The 17554-nt window shown below is 44.7% G+C and overlaps 1 protein-coding gene across 2 annotated transcripts in view; it reads right to left on the bottom strand.

Moving 5' to 3' along the window:
* Positions 1-13050: 13050 nt before the first annotated feature.
* Positions 13051-17554, bottom strand: part of DOCK11 (dedicator of cytokinesis 11) — a 142490-nt gene continuing 137986 nt past the window's right edge. For both annotated transcript variants that reach the window (XM_084813565.1, XM_084813566.1), the window contains one exon: positions 13051-14943. In XM_084813565.1, the coding sequence (XP_084669691.1) occupies positions 14824-14943 (120 nt within the window). In that variant the 3' untranslated portion in view covers positions 13051-14823. The remainder of the gene's footprint in view (positions 14944-17554) is intronic.

Here is a 17554-nt window from a genome sequence, read left to right as displayed (position 1 = left end):
ATTTCCAATTTTCCTTCACAGAAGGGGTGCGCATCATCTGAAAAGAAGTACTGTTTTTGCTTTGAAATTTCATTCACATTCAGATTTATGTGAATTCAAGCAATTAATTTACTGGCTAAAACTTACTCAGGTAATTCACTGGTTTCTTTAAATAGGTGATAGCAATTCTTATTAATTATTACTTAAAAGTTTCATTTGCCCCCCACTATTTTGCCCTTCACCAGCTGGGTGGCGGTTTTCTCTGCCCGGAGAGGGCAGCCTTGCCCCTCCTTGCCCCAGCATGCATCAGTGTACTTGGCACTGCAGAGAATTTCCTCCTAAGCCCCTCATTTCAGCAGTCATCTTTAAAAAAAACTAAACACACACAACTCCGAAACCAAATGCCCTCCCCTCTTCAGCACAGGCCTCAAACTGGGCCAGCTCCACACAACCATCAGCTAATCTGAAACCCACAACTCCTGAAATCTCCAAAGCCAGTTGCCCACAGTGCTCATCTGCAGCCTCAACGAAAGCCACGGGTTTCGGAACATATTGAGATACACAGAGCCTCCCAAAGCTATCGCTCATCTGTAAAACCCACAGCTCCCCACTTTCAGTAGAACTAAGCCATCACTTCACAGCGCCCAGCCCTTGCCTCCAGCACAGTGCTTAATTTCTAGAAAAACTGATGCCGGCCCAGGACTTGTGTCTGTGTAGAAACACCGCCGCTCCCTGACAGGAAAGCCCTCTCCCCATACGGGAACTCTCAGCGGGTCCACTGCGGCAAGGTACACTTTGCACCTGCTCAAAGGCTGTATTCCTCATGTGTTCCAGGGTTAAATCCTAGCATTGAAATCGTGCTGGTGCTGCTACAAATTAACGCCCTAATTCAGAACTTAATTGTTGTAACCTCCTGGTCCCAAACCTCTCAAATATTCTTTACTTTCTACAGTACTGTAATCCGGCTTGTTAGCATACCTATTCCTGACAGTACACGCACACCCTAACATTCTCTCTCACAGAAAGAATGTGCAACGTCCCGGACATTTTGCTGGCAAAAGCAGGTGTGCTTGGATGTTTCCAGACAGAGGGGTCCTAGCTCTGATGACCAGAAGGTACTCTGCAGATATTCCATCTTCTTACTTAATTGATTTTCTGTGCTAAGAAAAAAGATGGAGGTACTGGTGGAAAACAGGAGGGCTATGAGTGGAAGACATCATCATCTGGGTCCCCTGTAAAATTCTGTGAATGAGGCAGAACGATGGCTCAATAAAAGCGGAGCCAGTATGGTGTAATGGTTAAGAGTTTTGGACTGGGAGCTGGGAGATCTGGATTCTAGTCCCTACTTGGCCACGAAGCTCACTGGGTGCCTTTAGTCCAGTCACTGACTCTCAACCTAACCTACCTCTCAGGGTTGTTTTGAGGATAAAATGCAGAGTAGGAGGATCATGTACACTGCCTTGGGCGCTTTACAGGAGGGAAAAAGGCAGGATATAAATATAATAAATAAAATGGGAGAAGGTATTGGCAGGCTTGGGGCAACCTCAAGGGTTGCAGAAGTACAAAAACAATATAAAGAAAAACGCTAAGGGGGGAAGTCCCACAAACAGCCCAATGAGAACTGAGTATGCTCAGTGGGCCCAGAATTCTGACTGCCTGTTGGAGTGGGGGGGGTCAGAGGGACAGAAGACCGGGACAGAGGGGATTTGGAGTATTGTGGACGAGGACATGGCTGGCTGGCTGACTGGAACACTGAGCAGGAGCGCTCCACACTGCAAGTCCCACTTGTTGATCTTTTAAAAAGCGGATTTGTGTCAGAAGTATTATGCCTGTAGGTCCTTTGAAAAAAATCTGTTCTACTCTTTGGGAGAAGTCACACGTTCAGAGGAACTCAGCCTGAGGTGTCTGGATTTTTGAAAACCACAGACGGATCCATGCCCACTCTTAAATTTTGGAAATAGAGGGAATGATGTCAGGATAGACTGCCTTTCAACATGTGCAATGTCTTTAAGGGATTTCTAGATAATATTGAGCAGATTTTATAAATGGGGAATATTGAGTCTGCTCTCCATCACAGACAATCAGCAAATCTGTGGCAGAACACAAAACACATCCAGAGCAATTATCTCAACAAAGCAAGCCAAGCTACAGATGATGAGTCAAGACACACACATTGCATGATCAAGGAATTAAGCATGTATGAAACGTAAGCCAACAATGTTTGATCATAGACAAATGCAGGACAAGGCTGATATCAGCTGAAACACACACAGCTGAAACACATCAGCGCACGCACGCACGCACGCACACACTCACATTGTGAGTTTCCAGTGGGCAGCTGTTTGGTTACTGTGTGAACAGAATGCTGGACTAGATGTGCCCTTGGTCTGATCCAGCAGGGCTCTTTTGATGTACGTATAATGGACTGACTGGCGCACATATGTGCACGCAGGTGCACGGGCGCGCACACACACACACACACACAATGCTGGCTCTGACATTTCTATTGCTGGATAAGCAGCACTTCTGCACTATTGCTGCTTATCCCCTTTCCCAGGTAAGCCGCTGCTGGGCTGGTGGCAGGATTACTTCAGATGGGCTGGCCAAGAACCTCTGAGGTGATGAAGGATTCAGAGCTACCCAACTTTGTGATCTCCATTCCTACAGACCTGGAGCAGAGTGGGTGCAGACATCCTGCAACCTTTGCAGCAAACCTCAAAAACCAGAAGGCAACAGGCTGGGCTGGCAGGTGTTCAAACTGCATGGTCCTGATCCTGCACAGTAGCCAGGGCCCCACCCACATAGCTCTGTATGTGTATGTTTATTAAACTTACTTTAAGCATTTTGTGCCCCATTCTTCCACCAGCAAGGCCCCCCGGCATGGGTTACATATGATCGGTAACAAGCAAGGCAGTCAGTCTCTGTCCCCAGGCTTATAATCTAAAAGACAAAACACAAAAGAAAAAAAAGGAAGAGGGAAACAACAAAACTCAGGCACCAGTTTGCACATATGTGCATGCATACTAAAAATCTGACACAATTTTTCCGAAAATAAACTTGTTAAAACACAGTCTGAATGGGTGGTGGTGGTGGTGGTGGTGGTGGTGGTGTTTACAGCCAGAAAGCAAGAAAACCGATACATTTGTTCTTTCTTTTTTTCTGCTCTGTTTGAAGGGTACTATTTTTGTTGTTGTTCTTAACAAACCAAGCACATCTTACAAAAAATAGGTTGTGTTTCTCTGGCTTTGCTTCTGTGTATTCTAGCAACTGCCCAGGAGACTGACGCTCTGGCTATGCCAGGAAAATTTTGGCCACTGAATTAACTTAACTCTTTCCAAATTGATAAAGGATTAAGTGACTTGTGAATTGCGCCCCAGTGGTGTTGATTTTTTGTAAGAGAACTCCATTTCCTTAGAAATGTTTCAGAAGCTCATCAGTGGGAGAAGCCATAGCTCAGGGGGAAAGCACATGCTTTCCATGCCAGAAGTCCCAGGGAGCAGGGTTAAGAAAAGCTTCTCTGTGTCTGAGATCTTGGACTGATGCTGCCAATTAGACAACACTGGGGCTAGGTAGACCAATGATCAGATTCAACAGAAGACAGCTGGTAATTTCTTGTGCAATTGTCCTGCCTTACTCACAAAATTTTACATGGAGTTCAGATGTTGCTGTCTTCCATTTGCAACTCTCCTGTATTTTCCTTCTGCTTCTTCCACCTCTTTTCTTTCCACAGAAATTCCATTAAAAAGGCAAAGGAAGAACAGCTGCACAGTGTCTTAACTAGTAACACTAGGCTGCCTGCCTGGAAACACCATGGGTTCCCGTCTCTGCCCTTCAGAGTGGAGAGGCAGAAGGAACGGGAGGTTGACACAGCTTGGTGGTCACTTTGCCAGCCCACAGAAGCAGCCATGCTCCCATGAGTTCCTTGATGAGACTTTGGGAATGTCTCAGAAAGTGTCTATTTGGGGTTTATGATGTTGTTGTTGTTCAGTCGTTCAGTCGTGTCCGACTCTTCGTGACCCCATGGACCATAGCACGCCAGGCCCTCCTGTCCTGCGCTCTCTCCCGGAGTGTGCTCAAGTTCATCTTCATTGCATCGGTGATGCTATCTAGCCATCTCATCCTCTGCCGTCCCCTTCTCCTTTTGCCTTCAGTCTTTCCCAGCATCAGGGTCTTTTCCAGTGACTTTTCTCTTCGTATTAGGTGGCCAAAATATTTGAGCTTCCCCTTCAGTATCTGTCCTTCCAATGAGCACTCAGGGGTGATTTCCTTTACCATTGACTGATTTGACCTCCTTGAAGTCCAGGGGACTCGTAAGAGTCTTCTCCAGCACCGCAGTTCGAAATCATCAATTCTTCGGCGCTGAGCCTTCCTTATAGTCCAGCTCTCACAGTCATACGTTACTACTGGGAAAACCATAGCTTTGATTAGACAGACCTTTGTCGGCAAGGTGATGTCTCTGCTTCTTACTATGCTGTCTAGGTTTGCCATAGCTTTCCTCCCAAGGAGCAAGCGTCTTTTAATTTCATGGCTACAGTCACCGTCTGCGGTGATCTTGGAGCCCAAGAAAGTAAAATCTGTCACTGCTTCCATGTCTTCCCCCTTCTGTATGCCAGGAAGTGATGGGGCCAGATGCCATGATCTTCGTTTTGTTAATGTTGAGTTTCAAACCAGCTTTTGCACTCTCCACTTTCACCCTCAACAAGAGGCTCTTTAGATCCTCTTCGCTTTCTGCCATTAGGGTGGTATCGTCTGCGTATCTGAGGTTGTTGATAATACTCCCAGTAATCTTAATTCCGACCTGTGATTCATCCAACCCGGCGTTTCTCATGATGTACTCTGCATATAAGTTAAATAAGCAGGGTGACAATATGCAGCCTTGTCATACTTCTTTCCCAATTTTGAACCAATTGGTTGTTCCATGTCTGGTTCTTACTGTTGCTTCTTGACCCTCTTACAGGTTTCTCAGGAGACAGGTAAGGTGGTCTGGTACTCCCATCACTTTAAGAATTTGCCAGAGTTTGTTGTGATTCACACAATCAAAGGCTTTAGCATAGTCAATGAAGCAGAAAGAGATGTTTTTCTGGAATTCTCTTGCTTTTTCCATGATCCAGTGAATGTTGGCGATTTGATCTCTAGTTCCTCTGCCTCCTCGAAACCCTGCTTGTACTTCTGGTAGTTCTCGGTTCACATGCTGCTGAAGCCTAGGTTGTAGGATTTTGAGCATCACCTTGCTGGCATGTGAAATGAGCGCAATTGTGCGGTAGTTTGAACACTCTTTGGCGTTGCCCTTCTTTGGAATTGGAATGTAAACTGACCTTTTCCAGTCTTGCGGCCACTGTTGAGTGTTCCAAATTTGTTGGCATATTGAGTGCAGCACTTTAACAGCATCATTTTTTAGGATTTTAATAGCTCAGCTGGAATACTGTCATCTCCGCTAGCTTTGTTGTTACTAATGCTTCCTAAGGCCCACTTGACTTCACTCTCTAGGATGTCCGGCTCAAGTTCAGTGACCGCACTATCATGGCTATCAGGGACATTCAGATCTTTCCTGTATAGTTCTTCTGTGTATTCTTTCCACCTCTTCTTAATCTCATTTGCTTCTGTTAGGTCCCTGCCTTCTTTGTCCTTTATCATGCCCATCTTTGCACAAAATGTTCCCTTGATAGCTCCCATTTTCTTGAAAAGATCTCTAGTCTTTCCCATTCTATTGTTTTCCTGGATTTCTTTGCATTGTTCATTTAAGAAGGCCTTCTTGTCTCTCCTTGCTATTCTCTGGAACTCTGCATTCAGTTGGATATATTTTCCCTTTCTCCCTTGCTTTTCGCTTCCCTTCTTTCCTCAGCTACTTGTAAAGCCTCATCAGACAGCCACTTTGCTTTCTTGCATTTCTTTTTCTTTGGGATGGATTGAGTTGCTGCCTCCTGAACAATGTTACAGACTTCCGTCCATAGTCCCTCAGGCACTCTGTCTATCAGGTCTAATCCCTTCAATCTATTCCTCACCTCCACTGTATATTCATAAGGGATATGATTCAGGTCATACCTGAATGGTTTAGTGGTTTTCACTACATTCTTCAATCTAACCCGAAATTTTGCAATAAGAAGCTCATGATCTGAGCCAAAGTCAGCTCCAGGTCTTGTTTTTACTGACTGTATAGAGCTTCTCCATCTTTGGCTGCAAAGTACATAATCTGATTTCGATACTGACCATCTGGTGATGTCCATGTGTAGAGTCGCCTCTTGTGCTGTTGGAAAAGAGTGTTTGCTATGATCAGCGTGTTCTCTTGGCAAAACTCTATTAGCCTTTGTCCTGCTTCATTTTGTACACCAAGGCCATGCTTGCCAGTTATCCCGGTGATTTCTTGACTTCCTACTTTGGCATTCCAATCCCCTATGATGAAGAGGACATCTTTTTTTGGTGTTAGTTCTAGAAGGTGTTGTAGGTCTTCATAGAACTGATCAACCTCAGCTTCTTCGGCATCAGTGGTTGGGGCATAGACTTGAATTACTGTGATGTTGAATCGTTTTTCTTGGATTCGTACTGAGATCATTCTATCGTTTTTGAGATTGTACCCCAGTACTGCTTTTCCCACCCTTTTGTTGACTATGAGTGCTACTCCATTTCTTCTGAGGGATTCTTGCCCACAGTAGTAGATATGATGGTCACCTGAATTAAATTCGCCCATGCCTGTCCATTTTAGTTCACTGATTCCCAAGATGTCGATGTTCAATCTTGCCATCTCGTGTTTGACCACCTCCAGCTTACCTTGATTCATTGGTCTTACATTCCAGGTTCCTAAAGAATATTGTTCTTTACAGTATCGGACTTTCTTTTCACCACCAGACACATGCACAGCTGAGTGTCCTTTTGGCTTTGGCCCAGCCGCTTCACTCTTTCTGGCACTACTTGGAAATTCCCTCTGCTCTTCCCCAGTAGTATATTGGACACCTTCCGACCTGAGGGGCTCATCTTCCGGCATCATCTCTTTTAGCCTTGTGATACATTCCATGGGGTTTTCTTGGCAGGAATACTGGAGTGGGTTGCCATTTCCTTCTCCAGTGGACCCCATTTTGTCAGAATTCTCCACCATGACCTGTCCGTCTTGGGTGGCCCTGCACGGCATAGCTTATGGCTTCACTGAGTTACGCAAGCCCCTTTGCCACAACAAGGCAGTGATCCATGAAGGGGTTATGTTGTTGTAGGGCAACACAAATATTCAATTTGATAATCTGAAAGTATGGAATTGAAAGCGTGTGTATATACTGCAAGATTAATGTTTGAAAAATTCTTAAGCAAAGCATGCTGCTAGGCGCCATGAATATTACTGGATTATTTGGGCTTGTTGGTTGCCAGATTTTAAATCCCACATTTACCAAGGCACGAAACCTACTATTTTCACTGAGCAAATGTTGGGTGGATATTAAATCTAACAGGACCAATTTTTTTAGCTGCAAAGCTTCACAGTCTTCCCACCACAGTCCTTTGTCCATAAACCACTCTATGCCTTAATATTTGTCCCCAACAACATTCCCAACATCTCCAAAATTGCCTACCAGACACCTCTAAAAATCCCTCCTCGGTTCATCCACAGTATCTGCATGTTGCTGATTTATAACTCCCCAGCTCTAACAGGTGGCTCCTGTATAAGCTTGCATAATATTTTGTAACCAGATATAACTGAAATGCTTTTCAGTATTCTTGTCCATTTCTGTGACAAAGCAGCACACAATAAAAATTCTCCCTTTCTTTCCAGAGAACCATAAGATGCCAGTGCATATTGTATTTCCAAAATTCTGGAATTTCATTTGCTCATAATTCATGAGCTCAGGAAAGACAACACACACATATAAAACACAAAATACACCAACGCACAGTGTGGGAAAGGCTGAAGCGTTATTTGAACCATGTGTGCAAAAATGTTCTTTATTCCTGACAACACCTCAGAGTTTTGCGGCCTCTTCAGCTGCTCGAGGAAACCATTTCCAGAGGGGTAGTTGTATTCAGTTTTGTGCCGCAAAAACAACAGAGACTACGCATTCTTTGCTCTGGTCTTGTCTTCCTGCTGTAGAATTCTAATGTTAGTTTTGTTCACAGTTGCTTTTCTGTTCTTTATTCTCACTCTGATCTCGGTTATAACCCCATATCTTAGTTTAAAGTTTTTTTCTTTCAGTATGCCAGGGAGGTATCCGGTCTTCCTTTTTCGCTTTGAGATGTACATTAAAATTGCCTTGCCCCCAGATTTTACTACTGAAAGTATTCATGTAGGCTCTTGAGCCCAGCGCTTTCCTCTGAAAGTGGGCATGTATTTAGAAATGGGCAAAGTATTTAATCCTGTTTTGATGGATGTTTTTACTCTGGTACTTTTTAATTCACATATGAAACTATATACCTGCCCCCTGAGGATAATCCTCACAGATCTGATAGCTGGAGTCTCACATATTAACACATAATAAGTGTTAGTCTTTAAGGCGCACGAGACTCTTTGATGTTCATGTACATTATGGACAAATTAAGGGGAATTAATTTAAGCCACTGATCTTAAGAAACCTTTACAGTCTACACTCATTTTATCCAATACAATTGCTGAGGACATGCAGGTCTTTCCAAGAATTCTTACAATGATTAGCTAAATATCACTGACTGGAGATGTGAAGGCCCAGACAAAAAACAGAAAAAATCGGAAAAAAACTGGATTTTTTCCATTTTTTCCCAAGGACCGTTTTTGTGTTTTCCTGAAAAATGGAATTGCTTTGGATTATGAAATATTTTCTTTTAGAATTTAAGACAATATAATTTGTTACCTAGCCTTTACTCCTCCCAAAATGATTTGTAGAAACCATGTAATAAGAACACTTTTATAGAAAGACTGGAGATGTAAAGTGTCTGGAAATAATGAAGCCATGGGGGAAAAGGTTGTTTTAATCCTCTCTGTATGATTCCCAGTACAGTTATTTCTTTCATCCCTTATTAAAATTATTGATCTAAAGTATATTTTACCGATAGACATTTATGCTCAGTTTCCCAGCATGTGAGCAGAGTCACCATTGTGCATCCTTGACAGTAAATGTGCATTCTTGACAGCTTGGGTTTTCTTGTATAGAGTCCAGTGTTTCTGATGCTGTAGCAGTCATTTAATGTACTTTTAATCTATTCAGCCAAGAACTACAAATTTACTGAGTTTATTTTTAAAAGTTTTAAAAATATAATGATAATTTTATGAGCAAACTAAGTCACACATAAAATAACTTTAGGAACTGAAAGGCTGCTTTCTGTTCCTAAAGCAGCCCTCCCCGACCTGGTGCCCTCCAGATGTTCTGGACTACAGTGCCAGCATTCCTGACCGTTGGCCATGCTGCCTGAGGCTGATGGGAGCTGAAGTCTAAAATATCTGGAGGGCACCAAGTTGGGGAAGGCTATCTTAAAGCAACAAAGTGACCTTAAATCTGTAAAGAGCGCTAAAAACATAACAATAGCTTATTTTCCAATTTTTCCCAATAATTCCCTTTTTCCCCCGGGGGGTGAGGGTGGGGGCAGTTGTTTTCCATGGCCTCAAAATTTCCAGAAATTTTACATCTCTAGCACTGACAAGATTAGTATTACCCCCAATGCATTTATTGTGACTTTGGGCCAGTCACAGACTCTCAGCCCAACCCACCTCACAGGGTTGTTGTTGTGAGGATAAAATGGAGAGGAGGAGGATAATGTAAGCCGCCTTGGGTTCCTTGCAAGGGAAAAAAGGTGGGGTATAAATGCAATCAATCAATCAATCAATCAATCAATTTTTCTTCATGTGTATGTGACGTGGTTGACTCACATCTCCGTAGCTGCAGACTTCGGCCGCTACCTCCCCTGTGCTATAGGATTGTTGTATTTGTCACAAACTTTTCCATCTCTGTGTGACCCACTATGCAAAATAGGGTGGTCGTTATGGAACATCGGAAGATGCCTTTAACGGAGTCAGCCCCCTGGTCCATCTAGCCCGGTATTATTGACACTGACCGGCAGCAAAGGCTCTCAGGCAGGAGTTTTTCCAACCCCACCTGGAGATGCCAGGGACTGAACCTGGGACCTTCCGCATGGAAAACAGGGGCTCTGCCACTGAGCTATGGCTCTTCTATGCCTCCAAAACATTCTCTCTGGCTAAACCATATCCTCCACATTGGATGTCTCTTAGTGTTGATCTGATCAGGGTGTGTGTGTTCAATCACTTTTGCTATGTTTTCATTATTTTCTCATGTTGACTTATCATAATGAACTGCCTCAAGCAATAAACTTAGAAAGGCATTACAACTTTTTTTTTTAATTTTTTAAAGAGCATTGGGTGATCGTACATATTAGTAGCTCAACAGAGAAAACACGTGAGTAACCATTAGTACACACGGGCATCCCAATCTATTACTATGTTCACTTGGAATTAAATCCAACTGAAGTCACTGGGTCTTACTTCCAGGTAAGTGTGCTCAGGACTGTAGCCTTATGGGGCATCCACAATTATTTTTTTAACTGAGCCACTGTGGATAGTAAACATAGTTTTCTCAGACATCTTTACCATGAACATTAAATGTTCTCTCTCTCTCTCCCCCCCCCCCACACACACACGCAGACACCTCACCTTTTTGTATCCTCTTGGTGGTTCATGATTAAAACCCCCAATAGCCCTGCAGGATGATGGTGGTTGTGATCATATCCAGAGAGCCTATTGATTTCAACATAAATGTGGGTTACTGAGTAGTTTCTTTACAGTATTGCTCTCTAGGTGGTCTTTTTAAAGATCTGTATGTACTTGGGATTTGTTGCTTTAAAGGCCATCTTAGGTGTGAAAAGGAACTGATTCATTTCTACCAGGAAGTGTATTTCCTCTGCACCTTTATTTGAATACTGTCTTGGAACATAAAGCCACAACCAACCTTTACACAAAAGGCTCAAGGCTTTTGCATAAAGTGGTTATGGAGATGGACTGAAAACCTGGCCAAATAATATTTGTGTTTGGGTCTCTGGGACTGGAGGCAGTAGTGGTACCCACCCTCTGGAACTCCCTCCCCCATATGGTTCAGGAGACAGAAAACTCCTGGAAACATAACTATTTACACAAGCTTTCCCCAGCATGTATGTGATGATAGTGATACTGCTCTATTGGATTGTTATCTACTTTTTAAAAATTCTTTGTTCCTGTTACTTATTTATTGTTTTAGTTGTGGTTGTTTTATTGTTTTGTAAACCACTTAGTGATTTTGTTATATTGAGCAAATAATGTTAAATACATACATACATACATAAATTAGTTGTATGCCCTTCCCCCACTGCTATATGTTGGTGTGTGTGAACTCCCGCAACTACTCATGTGCACAGGTAAAAATCGGGAGTATAGTTCTACTGACATGTTAATGTGGAAAAGCTTTTCCTGATCTGGACCAGGAAAGAAGATAAAGTGATAGTTTGGTGGCAAGGGCTACATTGCTCGGTGGGAGAGCACCTGCTTTGCTCACAAAAGGTTTCAGATTCAATCCTGCTGTTTCTAGGTATTGCTGGGAAAGGCTCCTGCTTGAAACGCCGGAGAGCCACTGCCAGTCAGATACCAGTTTAATGGTCTGACTCGCCAAAAGACAGTTTCCCCGCGCCCTGCGGTCACATCAAGAATGCTTGCAAGCACAGAACACCACGCTAATGTTCAGCAGTGGGTTTATCACAGTAGACCTGGAGTATTTGAGCAAGCCAGGGAATTTGTACCTGAACAAAATTTGAACAAGATTGGAAATGCTTTGAACAAGATTGAAATTATAAATTGCAAAGTGCTTTCCCACTTCTATAAGGGGATTCCCTAAAGTAAATAGGAAGTGTTTGTATCGTAACATATGCACCCAGGGCTCCCTCGCACTGGGCTTTTATCCTGCTATGGAGATTGCTTACTCGCAGAAGTTTGCGGGTCCTGTGCACGATGCAGCCCTCATCCAGGGAGCCTCCCGCTCTTTGTGAGCTCTATTGCGTTGTTTTCCATGACGAGGAAAGTCCAGCATTTTCCCTTCTCCCGCCACGGAGTTGACATAAATGAGGGTGTACAGCTTAAAGAAGTCGCTTTTATTACAAATGAAACAGCGCTGCCTAGTGGCTTTGTAGTGAAACACATAGATCTCATTGAGAAATTTCCTTGAATGGCATTCCTGATTGCAGGGATTCAAAGGATGCAGAATGGAGGTGGGCGATTCCATGTTAATGATTTAAAACGCTCAAAGAGTTCTATGTATTTTTTCAGGCCATGAAAGGGCACCAGTGTCTCTGTATTTTTAAACAGAGGTATGACAGCAGTGGATCAATGGGGAAGCTTCACCCCCCACCCCTCCGCCCACCCGATTATTGCATCCGTGTGCCAGGAGATACATGAGAGTGCTTTTGCATGATCCCAAGAAGGGCCACAACGGAAAGAACAAATGAGCAGCTCTTCCTGTTTTTGCGTCTGTTTGCTCCAAAAGAAACATGTGCTCACCTTCCTTGGGAATGAGATCTGTAGCCTCTTTCCTTTCCTTGTGGAGCCAAGGCACAGGAACACATGCGCGCACACAGTCCTGCAACTCTGGGAGATGTTAAGAAGGAAGCTTGAACCTCTCCTAGGCCCTGCTCCGCAGGGACATCAATCTCTCACGCCAAGAGTCATGCTCATGTCTCAAAAAGGCTTGGGGAGGAACAGAAGACTCTGGGGAGAATTTGGACGGGCAACGATCTGTGACAGATGGGTGGTGGTGTATGTGAGGGCTTGGGGTGGGGTGGCCCCAGAGAGCAAGTGTGGGTCAGTGACTCAAAGGGAGAAAGTAGGTAATCCCCCTGGGCTCCTTCTACAGAACAAGTGAGACAAGCCTGGGCAAGAAGGCCCCTTGGGCTGACGCAGGATGGGGCAGCTTCCTATGTTACTCTTCAGTTCAACTCCCCCACCCAGCTCTGTAGCTCACCGAGTGATACTGGGCCAGTGGCTCTCATGGAAAGCACGGGATTATTGTGAAGATAAGGTGGGGGTGGGGAGTACCACGCACATCGCCCTGAGCTTCTTGGAGGAAGGATGGAATAAAAATGTGCAAAACTAAATAAATTGGCTTTAATAAACAAACCACCCCAAAGCTCAGTGGCAGAGCACAGATTTCACAGGCAAAATGTCCAGGGCCAGCCCTGCCACTAGGCAGAGTGGTAGATGGAAAACGTCCTAAGTCCTAAGATCTCCAGCAACAGGCCTGGGAAGGACCCTTCTCTGCTTGAGGCCATAGAGAGCCCCTGCCTGTGTGAGTGGCCGGGACTGGGCCTAATGGGCCAATGTTTGTGTGGAGGAGGGGACAGCTTGATACATTCACAGTGCGCATAAATGGCAATCCCTCCCACCCCCACCTCCCATTTCATGCAGTCATTAACAGGGAGCAAATCATTGTTCATGTAAAGCAGGCATGGGGGAACTTATAGATGTTATTGGACTCCTAATCTCTGGCTGCAGGACATGCTCATTGGGGCTGATGGGAACTGAGAGTCCAACACCATCTGGAGGGCTGCAAGTTCCCTACCCCTGATGTAAAGAGAAGGAAGGTGAGCAAGCAACAAGTTAAGATAGTGATGGCAACTTCCTGTCTCTGTCTCTCTGTTTTGCTGAAATGAATTAGCCTTTTTGGAATTTCTGGATGTTTTTACTAGATGTAATATTTACAAAACACACAAGTCAAACACAGAAGCTCCATCTTTCTTTTATGGGCAGTTTTTGAGGCTTGACACAACCATCCAAGAACATAAGAGCCCTGCTGGATCAGAACAAGGGCCTGTCTAGTCCAGCTTCCGGTTTCCCACAGTGGTCACCAGATGCTCCTGGGAAGCCCACACGCAGGGCATGAGAACAACAGCCCTCTCCCGCCGTTCCCGCCCAGCGACTGGTATCGAGAGCATGCTGCCTCTGATCCTGGTGGCAGCATGTAGCCATCATGACTAGGAGCCCTCTCATATCGCAGTGCACGTGTTCAACAGGGAATGCTGCGTGCGCTCATTAGGGAGTCCCCGTGTCCACGTGCAGCATCGCTGGAGAGAAGAGGCACGACCTCCTCCCCTGCTCATTTCTTTCTTCTTGTGCAAGAAACCAAAAAGAGTCCACCGCTAATGACAATGACAAAACTCTTGTAGTCTCTCCAAGACTAAAACAAACTAAAGGTAAGGAAACCAACGTTTCCCATCCGTCTCGTGCCAGTCAGACCAAAGAAAAGAGTAACACGGCCAAAGGCGGCCAGGGAATCCCAACAGGACCTCCAGCAGTCAGAGTTGAGGTTCAGTGCACACACTGCCTAGTTCTTTGTCTCTCCCCTACAGCCAGTAAGCAAACTATGCTGAAGGAGTAAATATAGGCAAATCTGTAAAAAGGGGTCAGGAAACCATTTTGACTTTCTTGATGGGGGAGTTGGAGATACATATTTCATCTATATTTGGTACAGAGGACGCAGCCTATACATTCTGGCTTCTGCATTCTGTGTCGCACGTCCACCCGTATGCACACCAGCTAATTTACAAAACAGCCTTGCGTTTTATTATATTCCATTGTACAAGTACCATTTTCAAGTTAATTCTTCCGTACAATGCAGTTTGATAAATGCTTTTGGTGTCTTGTATACATTTAACAATGAAAAAAAGATACAAAAAGAACATAGGGAGGCATTTTCCTGGTTGGTCTGTCAATTAAGCAAGTACCCTGTTTGGAAGCCTGTTGATTCCGAATTGAAAAACATTGAGCATATTCCGGTCACGCCTTTGGAGTTAATGCCTCTCAGGCAACATTCCGAGTATTCCTGAGAAAGGTCTGTAAAATGTCAAAGAGTTGCTCCTAGCTCGCTTTCAGAATTCAGGTGAAGATCTAAGCGTGCCATAGCCATCCCCTGAAGTTCCACTTATAGCACAGAACACATGCAAAGTGTTGTACACTGATGAGGAATGGATTGTGTCTTCTGGGTACATCTAAAAACAAAAGCCGAGTTAGCAAAACCTTCTCTACTTCTTGCAGCAGCAAAATTATTTCGACAACACAAAAGGGAAACGTAGCGTGGCATTACCCAGCCTTGTCTTCAAAGCTGATATTGCAAAGGCAGCATTAAGAAAACACAAAAAGAGAACGGGAAAGAGGTTATTCAGCAATGATTGTACTCTGAAATGTCTACTACGTAGCTTTGAGAATAGATGAGAAGAAACTCAGCATGCCATCTAGTCAAACTCTTGGCGCATTATTTGTTTCCACACAAGCCTCCAGCAACGGAAATCCCCTCGCTACGCTGCTGAGCTTGTTCCACTCCTCTTTCAGCGTGGAGGAGTCTCCTAATGCTTATCTTCAGGGTGCTGCTGGATTCTGCCTCCAGCTCTTTGGGAGAGGACAAATTTGGGGCAGACATTGGTGCTGAAGCCTCAGCTCAGGCTTACTGAGACCGTCCTTCTTCCCAGCTCTTTAACCAACTGCTTACTCTGGAAATGGTGGCCCAGTTCCCTTTTATTTCGAGGAGCCCTGCACAGGAGGACTCCCCATCGGATTGTGCCCAGTGTCCCTATTCTACCTAGCTTTCCATATCTCACAGGTTCATGACAAGCTAGAGCATATCTGCAGAGGTGTCCTCAGTGTCCGGGAACCCCTTTGGAGCTGCTTACCAAGGCTTGGCACGCTGGGTTCTTGGTTGAAAGCTCAGAGATTTGCACGGGGAAAACAAAACCAGAAGAAACACAGAGCCAATACTGACAGCCACACTCAATGAATAGCCCCTCGAGACGCTCCCCTAAGGAGTGGTAGAGCACCTGCTTTGCATGGCGAAAGTCCCACGTTCACTCCCTGGCATTCTCAGGTATGGCAGGGAAAACTCCTTTAAACCTTGGACAGCCATTGCTGCCAGTCAGTGTCGACAATGCTGGGCTAGACCAAGGGTCTGGCTCAGTAGAAGGCAGTTCCGTATGTTCCACAGAGTGTGGAATCCATTGGTACAGCTACAGGGGGGAATGGCACGGGATGGCAAAGGGGAAATATCCTTTCCTTAAACTGGAGCAGGCATCTCCAACCTGGTGCCCTTCAGATGTTTTGGCTACAACATCCATCGCCCCCAGCCGGGTTGGGGAAGGCTGATTTGGGGTCTTAATTTGGGCCAATTTCCAAAGGCTCAGAGTCCGTGCCTGCAGCAGCTCCTCTCCCACTGCAGCAACAGATAAGAAGAACTCTCCCTCCATGCATTTTTTGTTTGCTGATGATATTTCCTACTTAACTTTCATGGCATGAGAAACAAAAGGGCCCTCCATGAAATCTGTAAGTTCCACCACCTGGTTCTCCCCAATATTAGCCAAATCCTGGCAAACTGCCAGCTTCGCATTTGTAGAAGGCAGATATGTGAAGCACAGAAGTCAGAAAGAGCCTTCTTTGTTTAACAAAAAAATGATGGGGAAGAATGAGTGAACCAAGTCTGCCCATTTTGACGGAAATAAAAGTATTTCCTCTCTGTATGTGTGTGGCAGATGACTCAAATCCTTTACTAACTGATAAAAAACTGAGAAATTGTTTTTTAAAGCAGGGGAACTGTCCCATTCCTTCCTCCTCCCCCTTCGCAATCGACACACTCCAGGATACCAGGCTTCAGGCTCACTACTTTATTAGCTGATGACCAGCCTCCTTAGAAATGCAAATTCTAGGAAACTCTCAGACTACAATGGAAACTGCTACTCCACACAATTACGACTATCAGCCGAAGTGGAAGTCAGAGAAGTTGCGACCCTAGCATCCCTCAAGTCAAGCCCTGCACTCTCCTCCTCCCTGAAACCCGGGTTCTCATGGAGGGGGAAAGGGGGGGGGTTCAGGCTGAGCGATCTGTGCGCCAAGGTCTTGGGAAGAAGGCCTTGCCATGTCTGAGCTCACTAGGGAGGGAGCCTCCCCCTGTTCTGGCCGTTCCCATTCTGAATCGGAGCTGCTGGAGATCTCCACACGCTCAGATTCATTCCTGAAAAGAACTTTTCCATTGCCTGTGTAATAATCTTGTGTGCCATCGATATCCAGAGCATTTCCTTTGAACACTCTTTCATTCATCAGACATCTTGGTGAGATTCTTTAGTTTTCTGGTTTATTAAACAAAATATAGCAGCCTTCCCAAACATGGTCCCTGTGTTAGGCTACACTCCCACCAGTCAGACACATCTGCAGTAGATTTTTGAGTAACTTCGGGGGAAACAAACACCCACTGAAAGGGTTTGGATCTTTCAGCCTTCAGCCTTGTTTTCTGTATGCATCTGATGAAATGGACAGAATGACGAAATCCACAGAAGCTTATGCCAGAATGAATTTGTTAAGGCTTTAAGGAGCCACAAGACTCCTCGTACTCATTTCTGCAGTGTAGCCTTTTGTTTTTTTGAAAAACAACAGCATCCTAGAACCACAAATAGCTCCAGCTCTTCCAAGAACGTGCGGCTCCTGTTTTGCAAGTGTGGTTTGAGGTTGGAACTCTGCAGAGATCTCCTACGTTATTACAGATGCAAAATTTGGGCTTCTATGGAATGTAGAGATTTTAATTTTGGGACGGGCTGAGGTTACAGAAAGTATAGAAATGCT

The sequence above is a fragment of the Heloderma suspectum genome, chromosome 9 (assembly GCF_057233095.1).
Source record: "Heloderma suspectum isolate Gila_16-S chromosome 9, 16-S_ref, whole genome shotgun sequence".
Taxonomy (NCBI): domain Eukaryota; kingdom Metazoa; phylum Chordata; class Lepidosauria; order Squamata; family Helodermatidae; genus Heloderma; species Heloderma suspectum.
Note: the sequence above shows the minus strand (reverse complement) of the source record. Positions and strands in the feature narration are given on the sequence as shown.